Source organism: Talpa occidentalis, unplaced genomic scaffold, assembly GCF_014898055.3.
Source record: "Talpa occidentalis isolate TD23 unplaced genomic scaffold, MPIMG_talOcc4v2.1 talOcc4.7, whole genome shotgun sequence".
Taxonomy (NCBI): Eukaryota; Metazoa; Chordata; class Mammalia; order Eulipotyphla; family Talpidae; genus Talpa; species Talpa occidentalis.
Window position 1 is genome coordinate 33,177,197 of NW_023605083.1, and position 26,649 is coordinate 33,203,845.

The 26,649-nt window shown below is 36.8% G+C and overlaps 1 protein-coding gene across 1 annotated transcript in view; it reads right to left on the reverse strand.

The window, feature by feature from the left end:
- Positions 1–20,124: 20,124 nt before the first annotated feature.
- CAAP1 (caspase activity and apoptosis inhibitor 1) overlaps positions 20,125–26,649 on the reverse strand; it is a 54,333-nt gene continuing 47,808 nt past the window's right edge. The window contains exon 6 of the mRNA XM_037495454.2: positions 20,125–26,503. Coding sequence (XP_037351351.1) covers positions 26,157–26,503 — 347 coding nt within the window. The 3' untranslated portion in view covers positions 20,125–26,156. The remainder of the gene's footprint in view (positions 26,504–26,649) is intronic.

Consider the following 26,649-nt stretch of genomic DNA (forward strand, 5'->3'; position numbering starts at 1 on the left):
AAAAGAACAACCTTTCTTGGTAATCAAATTATATGGACATATCATTATAGAAGGAACTATCAATACAGATTTAAATTCAAAGTCTACTCTGAGGAATGTTTTATGAGAGCTGCAAAATACATTGTGTGTCTCACAGGAAGGTCAAAAATTCCTGAGGAAATGGGACTCAGAAGGCAAAAAGAGCAGGAAATCAGCATTGCTGAGCCATAGTATTGATAAATTTGTAGAATATGTTAATTGTAGCATTTATTGCTCAGCTGAGTTATTTTTTCAGATGGTTTTTCTCTGCTAATCATATTTGATATTTAACAACTTGTCATCTCCAACTATGTACACTTGTTCTTTAGATATCTATTTATATATGTGTTTCTATAATGTCTTTATAGCAATAACTTACTAAATAATTGCATCCCATCACATAATGACAAAATCTTCTGACAACTATCTAGACAATTTGGCTAAGAAATGAGTAGATTATTAAACCTGGCATAAAATAATGGTTTTGCTTTTCAAATGAGAAACCTGAAGTAAAAAACTAAACGACGTCTTAAGATGTTCTAATCTTTATTAATTCCAGAAGCCTGAAATAAACCAAGTTTAGATTTGGGATATGCACTTAACAAAGATAAACTTAGGTATTTCCCTTGGTCAGAGTATATCACCCAAATATAATTGAAAAGGCAACAAAAAAGTATCTTTTCTTGTTACCTACTATTTTCAACACAAATTATATACAGGGGAAAAGAATGAATCATGCAGTCCTTAAAAAATAATCATAGATTCTCTCTTAAAGTAATGATCTTGTCCTTCTCTAAGGGTAAATGCATTACACCCACATGCCTCTCTAGTCTTTTTATTTTCTTCAATCCTTTCTAAGTGATCACTACTTCATCTGCCAAAAATGGGGTGGTGCTGGCAAAAATGTCTAAGTCACAATCTGAAGTTGCAAAGGCTTATGTTTCATATTCCATATCACTAAATACTCAAGATAAGTCATTGCTTAGGGTATACTTCAGACAACAGTGTTACTAATAACTTATTGTAGTAGTCTGGCCCTCCAGGAAAAGAACTCTGATGAAAGGGTAAAGAATGAAGGTGGAACCAGAAAATAATTTTGCTCATTATATTATCACCATCACAATTTATAAAATGCCTTTCCATGTGGCTTCAAACAGAAACAGAAATGTTTTCAATTTGGAAGCTGAAATAGTCTCATTTACGCTTTATCTAAAGCTGGCTCTATCACAAATCAGATAGTGTTAATACATCTTCTTTTTAACATGGCCCTCATGACTTTTCATGACCTAGACTCACAAGATGGCAGGCTAAAATAACAACAGAATGCTTCTCTTATTACTCTTAGGTCACAACTAAAATGCAAAACCAAAGAAACTATTGGGGGCGTTCCCTCCTATTTTCAATATTGTGTACTTCATGTTAAATTAATAATTCAGATATCTTTTCATGACCTTGAAGAAGTCACATTTCTTCATATATAAATGTAAATCTCAGCCCACCTCCCCAAACCATTCAATAATGAATTTTTTGAAAGAATACATTAAAGTGGGATGCTCTGGAAATAGGGTATATAATGAACCCCGATTCTTCACAAACTCCTTACTTTCTACTCCTGTCATTAGAAATATTCTGTGTTTCAAGATATAACTGATAACTTCCTGGGTGAATAAATTCTCTGTGGTTAATTCATTATTCTGAACTCAGTGATAAATCTATGCTGAGAAGGTAGAAAGTATGAGAAATGCTGACACCATAAAAATCCTGAAGATTGTTACTTTTCCAACTTAATTCCTGATGTTATAGGACAGGGAGAGGGGCAGCCCAAACCCCACAAACCTGCCTATTCTACATGGGTTCTGCCATCCGCCGCATCAACACAAAACATAGGAGACTTTAATGGGAAGGAACTTTAATAAAACTAGGAAACAATACAGGTAAGGCAAAGAGTCTAGTTTCTAAATGAAGCATCCAGAGTTACCCGTCCCCTTGTGGGTAAAAGTCCATCCAAATGGGATTGGCCCAGAACAAGGCCCCAAAGCCTGCTACAAGTCTAAAGCATCTTCCAGTGGGGACCCACAGAAAAGGGTCACAAACAACCGGACAAGCCCGGAAGGAAAAGAGCAAAATCAACATCAAGATAAAAGCTGCCATTGTCACCTCCCCACGGATCTCACCCACATCTGTGTCACCTAGTCCACGACCAAAAGACAAGCACAGTTTCTTCACGTGTCTCTAGGCTCCATGCGCCTCCTCCAGGTCTCCTTCTGGCTCCATCCTGCTTCCTTCCTCAGTCTCTTCTGCAGCTTCTCCTCTTCCTGCTCAGCTCCACCCTCCCTTGGGTGGGGCAGGGAACCTCCCCCTTTCCTGGGGACCACCTTGTTACACTGACACAAACACCTTCCTTTATGATCTTTTTCTCTACAAGTCTAAAGTGAGTGTGGCAGGTAGGGGTGAGTATGGGTATGGGTGTGGTTATCAAAGGGTCCTGTTAATTCACGTGGCTCCGGGGTGGCCGGAACTGCTGATAGTCTTCATGTCAACTGTTTTGCCAGAGTGGCTCTTTTTCTCAGCCTTACTCACTTTGCCACAGTAAGACAATTGAGTCATGCCATGGGTTGAATTGTGTGCCCCCAAATTCAAATGGCAAGGCCCTTCATAACCCACTATGTGATGGCATTTGGAGATGGTGACCTTATTGGGTAGGACCCATGGGATTAGTGTCATTAAAAAGAAGGGACACCAGAGAGCTTGCTGTTTCTTTCTCTCTGCAAAGAAGAGGATATGTGAGCACACATCAGAGAGCCACCAGATTCCAGGAAGAGCATTCTCACCAAAACTCATCTACTTCCAGACTGCAGCAGTGTGAAAAAATACATTCCCATTGTTTAGGCCATCCAATCTATGATATTTGGTTATCATGGCCTGAGCTGACTAAACCAGATAGAGATACAGAGTACTCTGGGAAGTTATTTCATTCAAAAAGAGTTGTTCTGAAAGCAATGGACAGTTATTTCATCACTTTCTTACTCATATTTATGAAAGTGTCCTTTAAATAGACCCCCCAGGATTACCACCCTTGAAACAGAACAAAAGCATAAAATTTGAGGACTAAGAGAGTGAACAGACCCCTTCTCAGAAGAAGGAGCAGAGAGTTCCATTTGCTACACACAATGTCCTACTCCAATTGCAACAGATAAGAGCAAAAATACTTCCTGATTTCTCTGTGAAGGAGCTGGTGCCAAACCCCCAAGACAGGCCAACACTGGAGTCAACTGTGAATCAGAGTGAAGTGAGTTCAGGGAAGAGATCACTGGCCTCCAACAAAAAGGAAAAGGAAAACTATTAAACTCCACTCTACAAACAAGCTTTGTTCAGTTCAGGTTTTTGCAAAACTGAAGCTCGTTATTTGACTCCATATGGTTCTATTACATTAGGGCTCATGCACGGCTAAGGTACTCAGCTAGTTTTACCAGCTGACAATAGTTAAAAGTAAAGAAGTTCTCTGAGAAAAATCAGTTTCTAATAAACTAGCAGTTTTCCCCAACTAAAAACAAAATAAAATATCTATGCCATGCACAGATGGAAAAGAAAGCTCTGCTGATCACCGCAAGCTCTTTTTTTCAATAAAATTTATTTGGATCAATTTTGAGATAACTGCTGGGAGATGCAAGGTATTGCTTTTAGATATGTCATTTGCTTTTGTTTTCAATCTGGGTTCAAAAAGAACATTGTTAGTGTTTTTCCAGTGGCACAATGCAGTTCTAGAAGAGTTAAAATAAGAAACCCTACCTGCTTAATCTGCCAAAAAACACATGAGAGGAGCAATCAGCTCTGGGAAGAGTCGATCTGAATGAGGTATTGCCTGGCTGCTTTAGGCCATGCTGTTTGTCAGTCTTTCAAAATTCAAGTCATTACCAGATGCTGATCTACTATAATATTGTGATATTTTATCTGATTACGCTTACCTGATTGTGCCTTATCTGCTATTTGCCTTCCCATTCTTCCATGTATATTAAATGCAGGTGCTTTTATTATTCTGAGAGCTAGAAAGTGTTGACTGCTCTGAATATAAATGGGGATATTATATCATTAACTTGCTCCGAAAGCAGGGCCATTCACTGTGTAAATCACATGCAAGGTACCTGGTGAAGACACAATAAACCATAATGTTGTGAGAAAGAAAGCAAGGAGGAATGGATAAGGAGATAAAAATTTAAGGCATTGTTAAAGAAGGGTAATCTTCAAAATCCTATTTGGTTCTTTCAAACTAACAGTCGCTGATAATATAACCTTTATATTAGAAACTTTTTTTAGGTTCATAAAAAAAAGGGGGAAGTGGAGGCATCATGACATGGAATGTTATCACTGAAAGGATTGTATAAAAACATGATCACTAACATTCCATGGCGTGGCTAAGTGAGAAGAACATTTTGAAAGTACCAGTCTAATCTTTGAGAGAACTTCGCTTTGACAAATAAATTTCTACCCTACCTTGGTGTACTGCTTAAACAAGGTGAACAAATGGCCAAATGTTTTAAGCATTTCCAGACTTTAAAAGGTGAAGAGTTTAGAATCTGGCTGCAAATTTCAAAGGAAGTAATATGCAGTGAATTAAGTCAGAACCGTGACATTGTGTGTCTGCCCAACAGTCTGGGGTTATACGCTCTGCTTAGTTTCCACTATGTTAGCCTCACTAAAAGTTAATCCATAGTTATTTAAGTGGAAAGTTTCAGAAAATCCATTTTCAGAGCAAATGTTATGTGAGAGTTTAAATGAGCCACTGCCCTCTGTTGGATAGAATATCAGGTGGCCTGTTCATTTATCAGTGTGTCAGATTTCTCCATCGATGTAACAGCTGGGAGCCAGACCTTGTAAAGGAACACAAGTTATGTTCCCTGCCTGAAGCAGTGTGGCCAGGGTCATCTTCCATAGATCTGAATGTGGGGGACAGGGGAGGACAAGTATGAGGACAACTGGGAACACAGAGTCACTTTCTGTCTCCTGTGTAATCCAGGAGGATGCCGATTCTGCTCTCATTTTCCTCCCGCATTCATGTTTAAGCAGACTAAAGCCTGAGGTATCTATAGGTGCGGCTCCTCTCTCCCTGCCGCTCACCATTACAGATCCATACTCAGAGCTGTTCATTTTATTTTAGTTGAAAAAATGTGTTTAAAATACCTCTTGAAGCCAAGATTGCTCTTTCATCGGAGAATTCTTTTATTTTTAACTTACATGCTTAAAAACAAAACATGAATGTGGAAGATGGTCTGATCTTTTCAGTAAGTCCATGTTTGTACCTATTTTTCTCAGGAAAGATGGCATAATAGGTTTTCATAACCTGATTAAAATTATTTGTTTATTTATGAAAGTATCCCACATAGTTTAGATCTATTCTTCAAAAATTATGAAAATTGGTAAAAAGGTAAGTATCCTAAACATAAAAGCTAAAACTATAAGGCTTCTACAAGAGAGTATGGAAGGACATATGCATGATTCTTGGGTAGCTAAGATGTCTTGCATCACATCACTGCTGCTCCCCCCAGCAGTGCGTTTCAGTCAATATGCCTGTTCTGCCCCCCACTCTGTCTCTGGTTAATCTTCTCACTCTCCCCGTACCTCTGGCCTACACCCCAGTTCTTCTACAAAATAAATAAATATTTAAAAAAATAAAAATAGTCTTGTGATGTTCACAGCTGCTTTATTCACATAACCAAAAACAAGAAACAATCCCAGTGCCCATGAGTCAGAGATCGGATAAATGGTAGTAAGCAATGAAGCCAGCAACACAACAGAACAAATTGCTGATACATGAGCAAATATGGCTGAATATCTGACATTATGCAGAGTGAAAGAAGTTATACAAAAGCATGTATATTTACATGATTTTAGATCAATCTACTATAGAAAAAAATCTACTATAGAAATTAATCTAAGGCTTGGTGGCGCAGGGCTTAAAGACAGCGCTATCAGTCTATCTTTAGCCACTGCATCATGAGTTTGATCCCCAGCTAGGAAGTAACCCACGTGGCGCAGCAGACCTCTCCTGTCTCATCCACTACTCCCTTCAGCAGTGTATTTCAGTGTATTTGCCTGTTCTGCTCCCCACTCTCTCTGGTGAATTTTCTTGCCCACCCCCAAACCTCTGGCTTATTTCCCAGTTCTTGTATGCATAAATAAATATTAAAAAAAAGAAATTAATTGATGAAAAATTAATCTACTATAGAAAAATATCAGAACAGGGGTTTTCTCTGGGGTTTGGAGGAGGAACTCACTGGGAAGGAAAATGAAAATGAAGGTACTATCAGTGTTCCTTATCTTTTTTTTTTAAAGATTTATTTATTTATTATTTATACAAGCACTGGTTACAGTCAGAAGTGCAGGAGGGTGAGAGAATTTACCAGAGCCAGAGCGGGGAACAGAACAGGCAGACTGATGAAGAAATACACTGCTGAGGGGAGCAGCGGGCACGGCAGGAGAGGTCTGAGTGCCATGTGGGTCCCGGGGATCGAACCTGCGCTGCAGAGTCTGCGGGCAGCTTCGCAGCCCAGCGCTCAACCTTTGCGCCACCAGGGGAGGCCCTCACCTTTGCGCCACCAGGGGAGGCCCTCAGTGTTCCTTATCTTGATAGCTTAGACATGTGTATGTGTGTTGAAACTCAGTGACTGTACTCTTAATGTGATGCATTTCCTTGCAAATTGTACATCAGAAGAAGAATGCAAATAACTATTAAATTCTAATTAATGATATACAGATGAGGTATTTAGGGGGAGTATACTGATACATTGATTTCCTCCCCCCAGTATTTGTCTACATATATGCCAGTTTATTTTTAAGTACACCACAAATAACCTTCCTGGAAAAGTTAGTCCTGTCTTTGGTATTCTAGGCAGTAGTAACTTTGACAGCATGAAAAAAATTTGTAATTTATTACTTAAATGCCTTAAATGGTATAACTTCTGCCTCTGTTTTGTTCTAATATCAATGAAAAAGCGCAACTGATTTGGATTTTTGTTCATAGTTTCTCAAGCTATTTCAGAGGAGGGAGGGAATGAAGGAAGAAGAGTAAGCAGGAGGGAAGGAAGGTGTAGGGGGAAGAGAGAGAGATTGATTTATTTCTAGGTCTTCATTCTTCAATACTTTTTACTTCTAGATCACTTTACTTCAGCTTTCCAATTGAATGTCCCAAACTGAATATTGCATTTTCCTCTCACAATAAACAAATAAATAAGTCTTTAGCACCTGACGGTCAGCTGCTAGAATAAAGAATTTTTAGACAAGGTCAACAGTAAATGCTGTCTCTTTTTGTGTTGCTGAAGCATCTGGACTTGAGTCCTCTCATTTTGTTTCTAGGTAGATGGAGATGATGCTCATTTCAAGCAATACATCTTGTTACACAACAATTTTTATTAAGATCTTCATGTTCTATGTTGTTTCACATTATTGTCAGGATCATTTGTTAGCAATAACTGGTGTTAGAAATCAGATGTTCTGAGTAACAACCCCCTGTCTCTCCTTAGGTGGTTTCACAGCAAGGATGTAGAACATCCCAAGAGTTTTGTATCTGGATGCTTCCTTCTGGTAAGGAAAAAACCCCGTGACACATTCCTTTTTGAAGAGGCCTATGACAGGGTCCTGTGCATTCTACTCACTGCCCAAGAGATGAATTCATTCTCTACCTAGTTCCTTTGTAGTGCCAAACTTCTATTTTATTCTATATGTTTCCAAGGAAGCATCACTGTGCACATAATGACTTCATATGACACATTAAAGAAACATAAGCCTTCATCTGCCATAACAGTCTTATAATTTTCTCATTAGCCAACGGAGAAATGACTATGTAACAAAAATAGAAAAATGTTTCTTCAGTCTTCCTGAGCTTCAGATTCCTCAACCATGTAAAATAAGGAAGTAGACTCCATGATCTCTACTTCCATTTGTAAAATTTTGTTATTAGGGCAAAACAGGACAGGTTGGTTTTGAGAGAGTTCTCACTCACTTATTTTAGTAGAAAGTGTGATACCTAGTGAAAGTCAATAAGCACTTTCAATAAATGTTAACCTCTAAGTTGGGCAGAGTCAGGCCGGAGGGGAGGCATAAACTCAGAATGTGCCTGCACATCATAGGCACTCAAAAGATTTTTTTTTTAGGGCCTCCCCGGTGGCGCAGCGGTTGAGCGCTGGGTTGCAAAGCTGCCCGCAACCTCTGCAGCGCTGGTTCGATCCCCGGCTGCTCCCCGGCCACCAGAGGAGGGTCCCGCATGAACTCTCCTGCCGCCCGCTGCTCCCCTCAGCAATGTACTTCGGTCCTTCTGCCTGCTCTGCTCCCTGCCCTGGCTCTGGTGAATTCTCTCACCTTCCCACGCTTCTGACTGTACCCAGTGCTTGTATAAATAAATAAATCTTAAAAAAAAAAAAAAGGATTTTTTTTTTTATTTATCATATCTAACATTTACTGAATTCTTATAATGCACCAGCTACAGTTCTAAGAACTGTTCCTCTGACATTCACAGAAGGGGCTGAAGGCTTTCAGGTACAAACAGGTAGAGTGGTTCCTACGTCCTGGGTGCCAGATTTTCACAGGAGTTATTCCAGTAATTAGAAAAGACCTCCCATCATTATCTAGACCTTTTCTTGTTTATTTGTTCTCTATAATTGGCTTATAGCTCTATCATACATTTAATCTATTCATAGACTCAAAAAGACAGGAAAACATTTCTAGGGTGTGTGAAAATCTCAGTGACAGAATTAACTTTGTCTTTTCATACCCTGAAGAAGTTAAGAAGAATTTCTCTACTGGCATTGGCCCAACATTAGGAATGGGACAAGAAGGAAAGGACAGTAACAAGAAAACTCTTATCGGCGGTGGGATGCATGATAAAGAATGTCACCTGGACTCGAGTCTATGAAAAAGTAGAATAAAAACCCCATCATTTTGCACAGCAATTAGCTGTGAGGATGAACTAATTACTATATTTATTATAAATATTTTACATGCAATTATTTCAACATATCGGTTTCATTAGGATCATTCTTTTGGTTAGTAAATAAATGTGTTTGTGCCTGCTCAGATGCTCCTGCTGCCACTCCTCCTTTGGCAGGGAGGGGCTGGGGATGTTCTGGAGCTAGGTGAAGTCAAGCACTCAGAGAATGATTTTTGCCCCTTGGTGTTGGGGAAGATGCCTCTTAGGAGGCAAGAGCTAGGAGGGCCTTTTATAAAACTTTAATAGGAGAATAAGAAAACACAGTGTTAATGGGAGTCCAAAACTCCAAATACACATTTCCCCCTTTCCTTAGCCTCTCAGTCTCCAGACTGAGTAGTTCTGCCTCAATCCCACCTGCAACATTCCATGTGTCTCTGGTAGGGGCAAAAAAAAAGAGAGAGGGGACAGGAGGGGAGGGGAGTGGAGGGGAGGGGAAGGGAGGAGAGGGGAATCCCTACCCTAAAATCATGTTCTCTTAATGATGTCCAAAATTCCAGTGATCAACCATTCGAAGTAGGAACAGCAGCACAAAGCAAAGAAGCTGTTTTGCCCCAGATGGATGGATATTGCCTGTTATTTTTCTGTACTGTGAGCACATAGGGGATAACAATCCTCCCACGGTTGTTTTCATGAAGAATATAACATATATAAAGTACTTGGCACAGTGCCCAACACACAATAGGGAACTTACTGTTGTTATTATCAGTATTGCCATTTCTCTTGGTTCTTTATAAAATGGCACCTTTTTTTTTTTTTTAACCTGATTGGGGCCCTGGGCAGTACTGATAGTACAAATCCCTTCATACAGAAGGACACTTTGAAAGAGGTCGCCAGAAAGGCACTTGGCTTATTTTACAAGTATGTCTAAGGCTATCCATCCCCAAATAGTTAAAATGCCCCATACAGTAGTTTTGTCCCTACCCAGTGACATATTGAAACAAAAATCCATTTTAAAAATACCTCAATTTGTCCAAATGTAAAAAGGCTGTAAGAAGCCGTACAATGAGGCAAACAAGTGCAAACTGGTCCAACCACTATGGAAAGCTATGTGGAGATTCCTCAACCTGTTAAAGATGGAGCTTCCAGATGATCCAGCAATTCCACTCCTAGGTATTTACCCAAAGGACACAGAAATATTAATTCAAAGGGGCACCTTCACCCCTATGTTTATAGCAGCACTATTCACAATAGCTAAGCTATGGAAACAACTAGATGACTGGATCAAGAAGATGCAGTACATATACACAATGGAATATCACTCAACAATCAAAAAAAGATAAACTCATGCAATCTGCAGCAACATGGATGGAGCTAGAAGGGATCATGCTCAGAGAAATAAGCCAGAGGGAAAAGATAAATACTGCGTAGTCTCACTCATAGCAGGAATTTAGAAAACCTAAATAAGGGACCAGGAAAACGACTAATTGTATTAAAGTAAAAATCAAAATCAACAAGCAACTATAAAGACACACTACGGAGAGGAGGAGGGATTAGGGTCAAAATAAGGGGGTGGGAATTTATGGGGAATATAACCAAGATGAAAATGCATACATTGTGCAAAAATGAAAAATGATGTAAAAAATGTATAAAATAAAATAAAGACAAAAAATAAATAAAAATAAAAACGTGACATAACTTATTAAACACTTATCAAACTTCTAACCACCCTGTTTGCCTACAGCTACCAAAACCCTGAGATACTAGCTGATGGCACCTCAAAGTCATTTCCAGGCATCTCCTACCACCTCACTCCTTGGCTAAAAGGCTTGCTTGGGTTCCTATCTCATTTGGAAGTTCAAATCAAATTTACTTGCTTTTAGTTCATCTCCTTATTCACTTACAGAGTTGGGTGATGTTGGCAGGGTCCAAACAAGGCAACAGGATTATCAGGTAGCAAACCTATCAAATAGATACACATTTATAGTTTCTATGCATAGTTGCTGAAGAAATGTGGTAAGGGATGGAGATATCTTTGGCTACTAAAGATATGCTTTTATAAAAGTTAGTGATAAACATATGGCAAAGACATTGCATAGCCCAGCCTTAGAAATATGTCAAAAATAGAACAAGTAGGCCACACAATTGTTTTATTAGTAGTTTTTGCAGATCACTGATGTAATCTATACTTTCTCATGCTACAACATCAAGGTCAAATTCAACTCACTAAGCAGTGGTGGTGAATTTCCATAATAGCAAGTTAAGGAATAAATAGATTTTCTTGAAGCAGAACAGGCGTGTCTTCCACTGAAATTACAATGTACCTCCATATACCAATGCTCAGTTGCTGAATGGTTAGTCTTTATTTATCTGTAAAAATTTCTTTATCTCTAGGGATTCACTGAAATCCAAGGCTCTGGATTAGAAAACACATAGACCATTCTTAAAAGTCAAAAGAAGTTGAGTAGCTATTTGCTTATAGACTAACTCATCCATCTAGAGATTGATCTCTGCCAAATTCTCTGTGATTCTGTTACTCTGTTATTTATGAGGAGCTGTGGCATCATGTTTCAGAAATTACCAACCAGTCAGCACTGATGGGTATGTATTTTTCTTGCTCACTTGGTGGCAAGACACATATATAATAAATTCTTAGGAACTTTATCTCTTTCAGTTAGAGTCAAAATAACTGCTGACTCAATGATTTGCCACAAAATCTATTCCTGGATAAAAGGGAGGAGCGCTCTTTACAGAAAAAACAAATTTCAATACTTCAGAATTGCCAACAAGAACAAAGAGGCCAATGAGAAGCAAAATAAGAAACTATGTTCCATAACTAAAAAATCATTTCTAAATATTTTTATACTATTTTCAATTTGTTCCCAATGGAAAGATCGCAACATATTAATTGCCCACATGTTCATTTGATATTAAAAAAATTAAAACAAACTTATTTTACTTTTATGGCTACAGATAGGAGTTATTAACCATCTGCTTTTGTATTATTTAAACATTATACAAATAAGCATTATTTTACAACCAGAAAACAGTTATTCATAGAAATGTACATTTATTCTCCAGTAATTCTTCTTTGCCACTTTAATAAGGGCCTAAAGTTACCATGATTTCAACTCTTTTTAAGATTCATTGCTGACAATACTAAGAAAAACAGACAACAACACAGTATTTCACTGTAAAGCAAGAAAGCCTTAACGAGATATATTTTAAACATACTAGTAGCACCAATTACCTCCTTCTGTGGAAATTGGAGGAAATAGGACAATCTAACTCATATCCTGAACTGTTGAAGGAAATGTGAGTGACACAGACAACTAGTGGAGAGTTCCACTAACTCATGCTCGTGCATAAGCAATACCCTCATATAACAGAACACAGATAAACAAGTTAACATTTTAATTTGAATTTTTTTGAAACACAGAAATGAGTATGCCTCCGGATTCTGACATTATATCATATAAAATAAATAGGTAGTTCTTTGTTTTGTAGAAAAGGGAACAGAGGAAAGTGGAGGTAAATGGAGGTGAAGAGACATGGTTGCAAATCTGAAGTGTATGTTTTGATCCATATTAATATTAGAGAAACAGGACCTCCCTGGTGGCACAGCAGTTGAGCGCTGGGCTGCAAAGCTGCCCTCAGCCTCTTCAACGCCGGCCGCCAGCGAGGGTCCCACACGGCACACAGACCTCTCCTGCCGCGCCCGCCGATCCCCTCAGCAGTGTGCTTTGTCAGTCTGCCTGCTTTGTTCCCTGCTCTGGCTCTGGTGAATTTTCTCACCCTCCCACGCTTCTGACTGTACCCAGTGCTTGTATAAATAAATAAATAAATCTTAAAAAAAAAAATTAGAGAAACACTCCAAGGAATAGAAGTCAGAATAAACCAAAGAAAAATTTGCTTTGAAGATAATCTCATATGTCCTCTAAAACCATATTTTACATATTATCACCTCAGCTACTTATAGCCAAAGACAGCTTCTAAGATGGCTTCCAATAATCTTCACCTCTAGATAGTTCTCACCTTTGTCTAAATTCCTTTGAGTATGGGCTGGACCTAGTAATTCATTTCTGATATATAGAACCAAACAAAAAGTGGTGGGTGTCACAAAAATACTATGGCCTCTATATTGCTTGTCCTTTCTTACTCTCTTTTTCTTGCACTGATTGAAGGCAGGTACCGAATTGTAAGCTACCCTATGGAGACACCCGCATGGCAAGGAGCTGTGCAAGACTAACAACTACAAGGAATTAAGGTTCTTCCTCTGACAACCAAGAAACTGAATTCTCTGAAAAATCATTTGAATGAGCTTAGATGAGGTTCTTCTTTCAGGCTAAGACCACTATTATTGTCTCATCCTGGTGAAATATCTAAGCTAGAGAACCCCAATTAAATTGTATCCAAATTCTAATCCACAGAAATTATGAGATAATAAATGTATATTCCTGCTATGAATGAGAACAAATAAGGAGCCAGGAAAAAGACTGGGAGTGGATAGGAGGGAGTAGGATCAAAACAAGGGGGGGTGGATTGTATGGGGACTATAACCAAGATGAAAATGCATACATTGTGCAAAAATGAAAAATGATGTAAAAAATGTATAAAATAAAAAGTATATTTATTAAAATTAAAAAATAAATGTATATTGTTTTAAGCAACAAAGTTTTAAGATAATTGCACAGAAATATAGCCATAGGTCCCTTACCAAGGATACAGTCTGAGAAATGCATCATTAAGCAATATTATCATAGATTATAACTACACAAACCTAAATGGTACAATCTACTACACACCTAGGCCATGATACAGTTTACAGTAGAAAACATGGTCTGTCATTGACCAAAATGCAGACTGTTTCTTAAAGTTACTGAGTCAATGGTTTCTCTATGATGAGGTCAAGATCTCCCAAAGCTTGCATAGAAATTCTATGCTAAATTCTCCAGTGGTTTTAAAAGCATTATTCCTTAAAGTACCGTCATAATTCTCAATCCCTTGCAAAGTCTTAGAACTATTTCTATATAAAATATTCTGGAGGAAGACTGTTTAACAACACACAAAGATAATATCTTAATATAACTCCAATGTGGAAACTGTATTCAGCAGAGATACAGGGTCTCTAAGACAGTTGTAGAATGAGCCATGGAAACTAAATGTACTATTTAAAGATTCCTATCAGAAGACATATGATATACCCACAAATGTAGAGATACAGGTAAAATAAATGTATTTTGATATGCTGAAACGTAACTAAATAGCTATGTTGTTTAGTAAGACAAAAATATAGTAAAAAGAATTTTCTTTTTTAGCAAAAAGTTAACTTTTAATTGAAATATAATACAGAAAAGTAACCAATCATAATACCCAATGATTCTACAGAGAACAAACCAATGTTACCATTATCCAGGTGCAGAAGTAAGTCATTGCCAGTACCTAGGAATCCTCTTCATGTCCCCTTCCATGTCTGACTTCTTTCATTCAAGAATTACATTTATGAGATTCTCCCTCATTGCATGTAGCAATAATTTGCTCAAACATAATGTGGTCTTCTAAGGCCCTGGGCAAAGGATACAACTAAGATATCCTCATATTCCTAACTCATGAAAACTGTGAGATAATAAACATGTGTTGCCTTAAACCCAATTTCTGGACATTTTTTAATGCAGCAATGGAAAATTAATATGTCCTCTCTCGGGCCTCCCCGGTGGCACAGCGGTTGAGTGCTGGGTTGCGAGGCTGTCAGCAGCCTCTGCAGTGCCAGTTCAATCCCCGGCCGCCGGGCGAGGGTCCCACATGGCGCGCAGACCTCTCCTGCCGCCCGCTGCTCCCCTCAGCAGTATACTTTGTCCATCTGCCTGTTCTGCTCCCCGCTCTGGCTCTGGTGAATTCTCTCACCCTCCTGTGCTTCTGACTGTACCCAGTGCTTGTATAAATAAATAAATAAATCTTAAAAAAAAAAAAACAGAAAAAAAATATATGTCCTCTCTCAATAAGAAAATATAGACAGAAAATCAGTTAGCATATAGGAAATTTGAACAACACTATTAACCAACTAGACCTAATTGACATTTATCTCACACACCATCAGACAAAAGCAGAATATACATTCTTAAAAAAAAAAAAAAGAATATGCATTCTTTCCAAGTGTGTAAGGAACACTCACCAACATAAACTATATTTTAGGCCATGGTACAAACCTTGATAAATGACTTGACACAAACATTAATAAATGACTCAGGATTCAAGTCATACAAAACTTAGCATATGTCCTCAATACCATTAAATTAAGTATAAATAAAAATGGTCTTTAGGAAATCCCCCAATATTAGGAAACTAAGTAACACATTTCTAAGTAAACCATGAGTTAAAGGAAAAATTAAAAGGGATATGACCCTACCAAAATATTATAAAACACCACCAAGACTGAGTATGGTTTCACAAAGTTCTAGGTAAATGAACAACCAAATATAGACTTAATCATTGTATTTAAATATTTTTAAAATTGTATTTAAATATTTTTAAATGCAACTACAATATGATAGAAGATAATGAGCTTTTATTTCAGGAGTAGAAACAGGATTGTTTTACTGTCAAATATTTTTCTTGTAAGTTGACAAAAAAGAAGCTGTCTCTTAGCCTGATGGCAATGAAAGACAGAAGATGAATCATTGCTTGTGGAAACCAATTTATTTAGTCACTTCGAACCGCTGTTATTTATTACTTGTCAGCACATGCTGTTAGTTCAATTAAATATAAAAATCTGAAGTTCTTTTCTTCCCTACCCCCTTTAAAAAAAAAAAAAAAGGACATGACACAAATTTAAAACACTGAAAGAGTATTTTCCCTTTATTGTGTTTCTACTATTTTACTTAGGCATTGTTTATTCAAAATTCTACAACAAAGAAAAGGTTATTCATATCTCTGATTAGTTAAATTTTTGAACGCTTACAGGATCTGATATGGAAATATAATCTGGGAACTCTCCTCAGGAGAAAACAAACACAAAAATCAAAAGCAAGGCAGGCAGAGGAAGTGCTGGTTTCACAGAGCACTGAATTGTGAGGAAGCTGAAGATTACAGATTCACAACTGTTAAAAAGTTTGATTTCTTAAAAAAAAAAGTTTGATTTCTTGACTGTAGTGTAACTGAACTCTTTCAATAAGTTAGAGTACTCAAACTTATTATATACGAAATATTTGACATTTCACTTTGACCATACTATAGAATTCTTATTATTTAACTGCAACCAGCCATTTAAAAAAAAATCTTGCTCATATTAGATGCCAAACATATAGAGGCATATGTTGCCATGGAAAAAAATATTTGGAGAATCCATCAAGAGGGTAATATTAAGCAATGCATGTTAAGTAAATGTGCCGCCTACCCCTGTCAAGCATAAAAGCCTGTTATCCCTAATTATGTTCCTCATTGAGTTTACACCTTTAAACTGTCAAACACAGCCTGCTAGTTCTGGGGCTAATTTCAGCTTTCAATGATAAACACCTTATACTTCAAATGGCACTAAGTGGCCATCTACCACAGAGTATACAAGTCCATTTTCTTCATTGTATTGTTTCTGAGAGCACAAATTACCATTTTCCAGGAAATGTAGAGTTTGACTGCACCTAGAACTAAATACAAATGTGCATGAATATAACAGTGTTTGTTTCAAATAATTGCCTAAAGAGGATGCCTTATTTAGCCATAAACCAAGAAAAGTATCTTTCCTTAGTCTTCTTACACCAAAACACCTTTAACACATTTTTACAATAAAACTTATTTGAATACAATTGCACATAAACTCCATTCCTTGCAGTCTTGGATTTATCAGAAACATCAATTATCATACTGTGGTGTGATGCTTAAACAAAAATTTCTGAGTGTGATACTATTTGCTCCTGCTCTAAATCGTCCCCAAGGATCACATAACTGAAGGTGTTTTATGTATTTCAGTGACAACTGTCATTTTTCCTGTTTCTCTGCACATTCCCCCAGCATTCTCTCCCACCCTTCCAAAATACTCCAGTCTTGAAGAATCAGCAACCATAGTGAACACACCATTTCAGGACAAGGGTGTAATTTCTTTTTTTTATTTTTATTTTTTAACTTATCCATTTATGCATACAAGAGCTGGGGCACAGGCCAGAGATGAGGGGGGCAAGAGGATTCACCAAAGACAGAGCAGGTAACAGAATAGGCAGATTGAGTGAAATACACTGCTGAGGGGAGCAGCTGGCGAGTCAGGAGAGGTCTGCTTCGCCATGTGGGTTGCTCTCTGGCCAGCCAGGGATCGAACTCGTGCTGCAGAGGCTGCAGATTGCTTCATAGTGTGGCACCCAACCCCTTGTGCCACCAGGGAGGCCCCCAAGGGTATAATTTCTTGATTACATGTAATACATGTTGATAGAATATCAACCCTATACCTTTTATATTTGTGTAAATGCTTTCCTCCAGATTTTTCTTTTATCTTTTTATACCTTACACTATTACCAAGATAAATATTGCATGATTGTGTGTATGTGCGCACTGCTAATTTCATTAACAGATAATTATTTTAAACACTATATAAAACAGTCTATACATCTAGATAGTAGGATTCCTCTTTATACCTTTTTGTCCAAGTTTTTTGCAACAAGCCTGCAGCACTATAGGTGAGAAATTTGGAACTAGAAAACAAACTTTAAAAACACCTTTGAACTCAAAAATCAGTGTTCGAATACTTTTGATAATTTAAATTGAAGTTGTGGTGGAAATGTAAGGGAAAAAATTAGTATTTGAGTGACATATATACTGAAACTACTGTGGGGGATGGGGAAAGAGGCGTAATGAGACCCTTTAATCTTTTCTGTAATGGAAAAACACTAACTCAAGAAAGCATATTTTTGCAAATCATATAAAGTATTCAACTTGTTGGTATTTTAAAACAGATCTTTAATATCCCATCCCAGAAAATTCTGTTTCTCTGGTTCCTTATGACTATAATATTCTCAGTTATCTACCATAAAATGAAAAACAGGTCTTAAACAAAGTTTAAAAGAAAAAAATATTTTGCCTCAAATAATGAACAGTTCAGGAAGTGTAGGGCAGGGAACTGGCAGAAAAGGAAAGAGCTAATAATGAGGTGTAAGGGCCTCCCGGGTGGACTAGGAGTTAAGTCTTAGCTCTATCACTGGCCTAAGTTCAATCAGGCCAGGCAGCTAACCCACATATGGCTCAGTAGACCTCTTCTGTCTTTCCCACTGGCCCCTTAGCAGTGTATTTCAGTAGATCCACCTGTTCTGCTCCCCACTGTCTCCAGTGAATCCTCTAACCTGCCTCACCCCCAATCCCCTGCATCCCTGGCCTACAGCCAGTTCTTCTATATAAACAAAAAGTGAAGTGCAAGAGAAAAAGGAAGAAAAGAAACAAAAAAGAGACAAAATATTTACTAAAATGGTTGGTCAGGAGGACAGGTTCAAAGCAGACTTACTCCCTAGCCAGTGTGGGTAGCTGCACCCTTCAGCTGACTATCCATTTGGTAGTTTTATAAACTTTTAACTTTATTTTCCTACCAATCAAAACAATTGTCTGATGGCATGTGGCTAATAAAGACAAATCATTTCAAACTAATTCACTATACTATGTGCTTACAATTATCACTCATGGTTTAAATAAAACTTTGAGAACTACAAATCAAAACTTCTGAATTCCGCATCAATCTACCTAACAAAGATTCTTTTTTGGGGATTCAAAAAATAACAAAAAGTTTTTAAAAAAGGATAATCAATGAAATACCTACCTTTCACTAAAGACTAACAGGCTTTAAAAAATTAACATTAATCATTATATACAGGTAACTATGAAACCAGTTTCCTCTAGTTGTAGTTAACTTGATGTAAACACGGTTTATAACTGGAGAGACTTTTCTCATTTACTCAACATGGATAACACTAAGCTATATAAAACTGATTTTTGCCATGTAAAATTTTACATTAAGTTCTCACAAAAAAGTTCACAAATTAGATGGGAAAAGATGATATCTTAAAGTATTATTTTTGAAATAGTTAATTGTATGAACATACACACACACACACACACACACACACACAAAAGGATGATTCTTTTGGCCTCTGCAGTTTCATGACCATGCAGTAGTGACAGTTAAGTTCTTTGGCAGCAGCAGTCTGATGCAGACTTCAGAAAGCATTAAGTATTCGCCATGATTTAATGTTAATGGCAAGAAAAAACTATAAAACATGAAACCTGACATAAAACTTTTTCCTTTTATCACAATGCAGGTTTGATGTGAAATAAACAAAAAAGTTTATATAATTTTAAGTCAAAGGACCTCATCAGATTTTAATTTTATATCTGTGTTCTTCATATGTTCTCTTCTTCCATGTTTACTAATTCAAAAATCTCACAAATAAACCTATACACAAATATTTAATAACAAAATGTTTTATAGTTAGCAACTGTATCAAGGTATCTTTTCCACTAAGGAACAGAAAGGAAAACTTAATGAATCCTTTCTGAATCTCACTTCAGGTAGAGTTGTGTGTGTTTGTTTTATGACCATGTTATAATAGACTGATAAATATGAGAGGTGATAAAACCAAATATCCACTAATGTTGTGACTTAAATATACATTAAAGGCAGATCTTACTTAAAAATCTTATATCAAAGTAACTTAGAAGGAAAAAGTCATTTGCCAAAACTTGAAATTCTCTTTTGGACTTTGAGAAAATATATTTCAAGTACAGAAGGCATGACAGACAGAAGAGCAATGAATAAATAGAAATTGTTCAAAAAGGAAAGATAATTTGTCTTTTAAAAGTGAAAATTTAAATCTTCTCTTCCAAAAACTTTTAAGAATATTAAACAACTGATCCTTTGAATCTATGCTGTATTTTTAATTTTAGGTAATTTTTAATTTTAACAGATTTTAAAAATTCTTCAACTTATCATAATTATCTATTATAAGAATATGCCCAATAAAGCTAAATTCCTTTGCTATTAAGGAGCAGTGCTAACTTCTATATATCAGGCTGACAACTCTACCAAATAAGATTACACACAGGCTTTAGTTTTCCAAATAAGAAGTACCTTTTTAAGAAAGACATCAAAATTAATAATAGTTTTAAGAATACACTATAAATAATTCAATAAGATATTTTACATGTAAATTAATTTTCCTTGATATAAAATACATTTTATTTGTATATGCTGAAGTGTGAATACATGGGATGATAGTGGCAGTAGCAAAAGAGTCTTTTAATCTTTTCTTAATACCTACACACAAAAAAAGGCAGAACAGTAGAAAGAAAAACCAAAAACCCTGGGCAATGTTCAAAACAAAACTAAGGTATCCCTATGAGACCCCAAATATAAGCAGATTAGAACAAACCACTAATGAGTCATACTACTTACATAACAACAGCAGTTCTATGGGAGAGGGCAGGGGGAAGTCAATTGTGCATCAAATAGGTAATAGGAGAAACTTAAAATAGAAATCATGAAAAGTTCAGTTGGGGCAGCAACTGAACTTGGGAAGGGTTCTGCCTCTAAGATCAGCAGGTGGCACAAGGAATGACAAGGTCTGAAAGGAGCTGGAGCAGTCTAGCACCTAAGATCACCTGAAACTGCCCAGCATTCCCTTCTAGACCTGAGTCACGCACTAAGGTGGTTATGGAATCAAAATGGTTATGGAATCAAAATGGGAACAGAGAAAGTTAACAGGATGGAAAGAGAAGTCTAAGTCAAAGTGGGGGAGGGGAAGAGAGCCAGGGAAACTTAGAAAGCAAGCCACCATATTTTAAACATTAGTGTCCAAAAATCAGACAAAGAAACAAACATAAAGGCTGAAAAGCTACTCTGAGTTCAAAGATTCCTTTGGAAAGTTCAAGAAAATGATCAAGTAAAAATAAGAAACAAAAATATCAAGGTCAAATTCTATGTAATAATGTAGAAATAAAAGAGAGAATAAGGAGAATAACCACCCTCCAGACAAAAGTACACCAGAAAGATCCAAGAACATATCAAAACTATTCTTGTATTTTAAAATGAGATTAATGTCATTAAGAAATGACATGCCATAAATAACAGGAATTATATGAGGTGATGGCATTCAAGGAAGAATTAGAGATGAAAGAAAAATCTCATTTCATAAATGAAAACTACACTACAGAAGGAACACAGGATTTAATAAGCACAATATAATGCCTATAGAGAAACAAGAAAATTTTTAACTCAAGATGAAGATACAAAAGATCCGCAAGAAAGGATGTATATTGAAAACTAAAATGCTACACTAATTTAACCTTGGATTTATCCAGAAAAAAAAAAAATAAGATTGGCAGAAGTAAAAAGTTTTAAAATTAAGTAACATTTCCCTAAACAAGGAACACTGAATACTGTATTTGCCACTGCTCCCTTATGAAAATCCACTAAAATGACAGAGTAAAGACTAACTCATTTAGATAGGTTATGAAATAGAAGGTATAGATGGGTCAAGAAAATTTTGGAAGCTGGAACACAAATAAGTGATATTGACGTGGCAGACGGAGATTGTAACTTAAAGGCCTACAAAAAGATAAAATTCAGAAATAAGTTGATTCTAAACATAAACCCAAGTAAGGCTCAGTTATGAAGATCCCAAGTTCCTACAAAGATAGACTACGGGGGTGGAGGGGTGGTGAACATGAAAAGCTGGTCTTTACCCAAACAAGCAACCATTCATTCTCCAACTCCACAGAAGACTAGCAAAATTGCAGCATGAGTTTCTAAATTCAGGCAAACCAAGGAGTTTGTTAAGAGCAGGGTTAACCGAATGAAACAGGGGTATGAAGTAAAAGCCATCAGGGAGAAATCCTCAGCTCCTCTAAAAGGATATACTGCTCTTAATTCTAACAAGACAAAAGTGAGTTCTACCAATTAATGAGTCTCATCCATAAACAGGGTTTCCAGTTAAGTTTTTCAGTACCTTCCTCTTAATATGCAACCAGCAAACATGATCAGATATAAGGAAATTTGAGAAAATTATCAGAAAGCAGAAAAGCAGAAGAAAACTTGAAAAACCACCACTAAAATTAAAATCCTCAGAGAGGTAGAAGGTTACACACACAAAACTGTCAAGCATGAGGCCAAGACAAAGGCCTAGGAAAGTCTGAGGCATTCAGGCAGTAAAGAAAAACAATGTACTCTTTTCTATATTGAAACACCTTATTACTTATATCCATGGTGAAAAGGTGACAAGTCCACATGACCTTTGTGCAGGGTGAGGGTGACACCAAATCAAGAGGGACCAAATGCAACAGGGTCGGTGGGATCCTCTGTGCCATGCTGCAGCTAATCAACTTTATATAGTCGTGCTAAGAGGGGTAAGATAAAACTTCTCATGTCTGCAAGGAAGTAGGGAGGAAGATGAAAAATGTGCCTCAAGACATCCCTCTGCAAGACAGGAAGTCTTCTTCAAGAAAGGCAGATGAGAAAAAGTTCTGGTGACTGCCTTTCTAGTCATGCTCCTAGGAGGGTCACACAGGATGTTACTTCAAGATTTAGTCCTTTGGGGCCTCCCTGGTGGCACAGGCAGTTGAGCGCCACACTGTGAAGCTGTCCGCAGCCTCTGCAGCAATCCCAGCCGGCCGGCGAGAATCCCACATGGCACAGCAAACCCCTCCTGTCTCGCCCGCTGCTCCCCTCAGCAGTGTATTTTGTCAGTCTGCCTGTTCTGTTCCCCGCTCTGTCTCTGGTGAATCATCTCATGCTCCCACACATCTGGCCTGTACCCCAGTTCTTGTATAAATAAATAAATCTTAAAAAAAAAAAGACTTAGTCCTTTGGAGGTTCATACTCTGCCGACATGGCCTACCGGGACAGGTGCATTGTCACCAGGACAATAGGGTAGATCCATTGTCCTACAAACACAAGAACATAATACTATTATTGTTAAGAGAAAATACTGAGAGAACAACAACAACAAAATCTTTTAGATAGTAAAATGATAGAAGAGAAAAATTCAGCTTATTGGAAGAACTACAAGAGTGGAACTGGAGCACTATCTTATACCATATACTGAAGTCAATTCAAAATATATTAAAGACTTGAATGTAAGACTTGAAACCATAAAATACATAGAAGAAAACAGGTTTAGATAAGCTCTTGGACATTGACCTTAGTGATGTCTTTGTGAATTCATTTCCAACAGCCAGAGAAACAAAAGAATATAAACAAATGGGGCTATAGGAAACTAAAAAGCTTCTGCACAGCATAAGCAACCATCATTAAAACAAAAAAGCCAACTGAGTGGGAGACGCTATTTCCACCATGTACGTCAGACAAGGGGTTAATATCCATAATACATAAACTCATCATTTAACAGAAAACACAGAACCCAAATAAAAAAATGAGCAAAGATCTAAATTTGCATTTCACCAAAGAAGACATACAGATGGTCAATAAACATGAAAAGACAGTCTACAACTTTTAGATAATGGTTATCATTAGAGAATTGCAAATCAAGGTCACAATGAAGTCCCACCTTACACTGGTTAGAATGGCTACTTTCACTAAGTCAAGAAACAAAAAGCATTGGCAAGGATGTGGAGAAAAGAAACCCTCATGCTCTGTTGGTGGACATGTAAATTAGCACAGTCACTTTAGAAAACAATATAGAGGTTCCTCAAAAAAATGTAAAAGATGGGGTATATATACACATCGGAATACTACTTAGCTATAAAAAAAATGAACTCTTGCATTTGAGACAATATGGATGAAGTGGAGGGGATAATGTTAAGTAAGCTAAGTCAAGTCAGAAAGGAAAGGACAAATACTAGGTTTCACTTTTATGTGGAATACAGAGAAACAAAATAAAGGTGTCATATAGTAACAAACCAGTAATAAACCCCAGAAATCTGTGGAACTGAGGCTACAGATATGGAGGGGGTGGGGCGGATAAAACAAAGACAGGAGGAGGCAAAACAGACCATAGTGAAGGACAGTAGGTGCCTTGGGGGTGGATGTGGTGTGGTGGTAAGCATCTGTGGAGGTGTGATCCTATGCCTGTGAATCATATACAGTGTTGTAAATCAATGTTATCTCAATTAAAAAAAATTACGCTGCCTTTTTTCCTGTTTCATTTGCTAATGAATCATTGCCTAGAAATTTCCCCTACCTTGGCAAAAGGGAGGAATTTGGAATAAAGAAGCGGCATCCATCTTTATTAATCAGTCTATTCCATGCTAAAATCTATACTGTGCCGTCCCTGAGTTTAAGATTCTGAACAAGACTGAACACCTCAGAGGTATTCAATAAATACGTGGGAGCTGATGATTTAAATGATAGCATCAGATCAATATATGGTATTTTTTCATACGTAGGCATTTCTAAAACAAACTTATTTCTATTTTCTAAAGCCATTCATCTTCAAAAAGATCTCATGTCTTTCACCACTAAAAAAGAAGAAAAAAGAACCAATAAAAAGGAAAAGTTGATTTTCCAAGGTAGAAATCTCAGTAGCCTTTAATTCGTTCAGCTCATTCTCACTCGCATATCCACTCTAGTCAAATGTACTCTAACTCAGTCTACACACTCAAAAGGACAAAACACTTTACAACGGCAGTGAAGATCATCAGCTACAAAGCACTCAGACCTTTTTCTACTATGATGTTTTATCACACAAATGCTAATGACATTTCATAATTCAGAAATAGCAATAAAATTTATTCTGCACTATGTAATTTTAACTTTTTAATTTGGAATTGAAAAATTATTTTACCATATCAATGTTTTTTCATCTTGAAGCAGAACAATGAGAACTCACTATTTAAACCATATCTGCATTTACCAGCCTAAGAGAAGTAATTCAAATGATACAGGCCTCAGTGTTTCATTAGAAAAATTCAATGGGAAAAAATAATAGGGTTATTTAAAAGCCTGTTCAAGAGCAACAACAAAATAAATTTGTAGCCACAATTCCAATGTTTCATAAATACTGTTTCCGAAGAAACACTCTAGAATTTACATGTAATAAAGCCAGTTAATACAATCCAATCCCTGCAAGTTTTATGTATGAGGAAAATGCTCATAGAACATTAGTAGAGCATGGTTTATAAATGAAATATACTACATTTGCTAGCAAATATAAAAACAACAGTTCCAGGTTTGTATTTTAGAAAAAGGAAAAACTAATTTACTTAAAGAGTCTTTACCCTGAATTAATTTTGGTATCAAACAACTGTAATTAGTGATGGGGCAAAAAGCATCTGTGATTGTGGCAGGATGTTAATTTATTTACAAAAACTATACAAAATTAGATTAATTGTAACATCAATTTATCAAAGCTTCCTGAAATTAATTTTGCTTTTGGAAATGTATCAAAAGTCTTCAGGTCCAGAATGATAGTCTTTATTATTTTTAATTCATGGAATTATAGCACATCAGATCTTCAAGCAAAAACATCAGATGAAAGCTTATATGATCAAATATTCTTTTCGTGATAGCTTGGAATGTAAATGAAAATGTGTTCCCCTTTTATTGAAGGAAAAACCTGAACAAAGTGTCCAATAATATGAAATAATCTGCTAGAATGGTTTGTCTGCTGGAATTAAAGCTGGGCAGTTAGTTCTACATTGTTAAAAAAATCGGCCTTATAATAAATCCTTTCTTCTTTAATAAGTTTTTAATCATCCATTTCAGCTATGTAAGCCTTGTAACAAAAACTGTTATGCAGTTTTTACTACTAAATCCACACTCATAGAAAGCATCTTTAAGACAGAACATAGTTGTAAGTGCAACATAATGAACAGTTTTCAATTGTTAACAAATCTAGAAGCAATAATTTAATAGTCTATTGCAAAATATAGGTAGCCTTAAGAACAACATGCTTAGGCAATCTTTATTGGCTTTTAGATTTGGTGGCCAAAACATTTAAGAATAAAGAAAAAAAAAATGCCATGACTCTTCTCTTTGCTAATGGCTTTTTGGATATTAACTTGCAGACATAACTAAATACTCATCTAACAAAGTATCTAGGTTATCCAAAGGTATTCGCCATGAATTCAAAAAACAGTAACACATATACAATAGAAAAGTAGCAACAACAAAAAAAATAGGTATTTCAGACCTAAGATGAATTTATCAAATAAGAGTTACATGTGAAATAGAAGACCCAAAATAAACTTCAGATACAAAATATGACATGGCTTTGCTCAAACACAGATTCAAGTTAAATAACTAGGTTGTTTTTTTTATATCACCAGCTTTCATTAGGGCCTTAATAGCTCTCGCCCTCATCTCAAGTTCTAGCAGCTCCAGCTGCTGTGCAGAAGGCTGAACATCTTCTGGAGGAGGAACAGTCAGAGTGGCTGCTTTGGGTTCCTTTGGGCTAGACTCTGCCAGTCCCAGAATCTCATTCACACTTTTCTCAATGTCTTTCTCCAGGTCATCTATCTGACCAGCTTCACTTTGAACTGTATTTTCTGGGACCTCGGGAGCAGCTGCTTCTTCGTTGCATGGGCCTTCTATGTCGCTGTCATAAGCATCTGCATTTATACTGAGTACATCACTATCTTCCCCTTTGCCTGTAACAAACAGAAAAAGGGGAAAAGAACCATGTAACCTAAATGCCCAGGTCAGAATGTCCTTTCTATTTATGATAACAGTTTGCTTGAACCTACCTCCCCCAACGCATTCCATAATCCCAACTCACACCCTTATTCCCTGACTC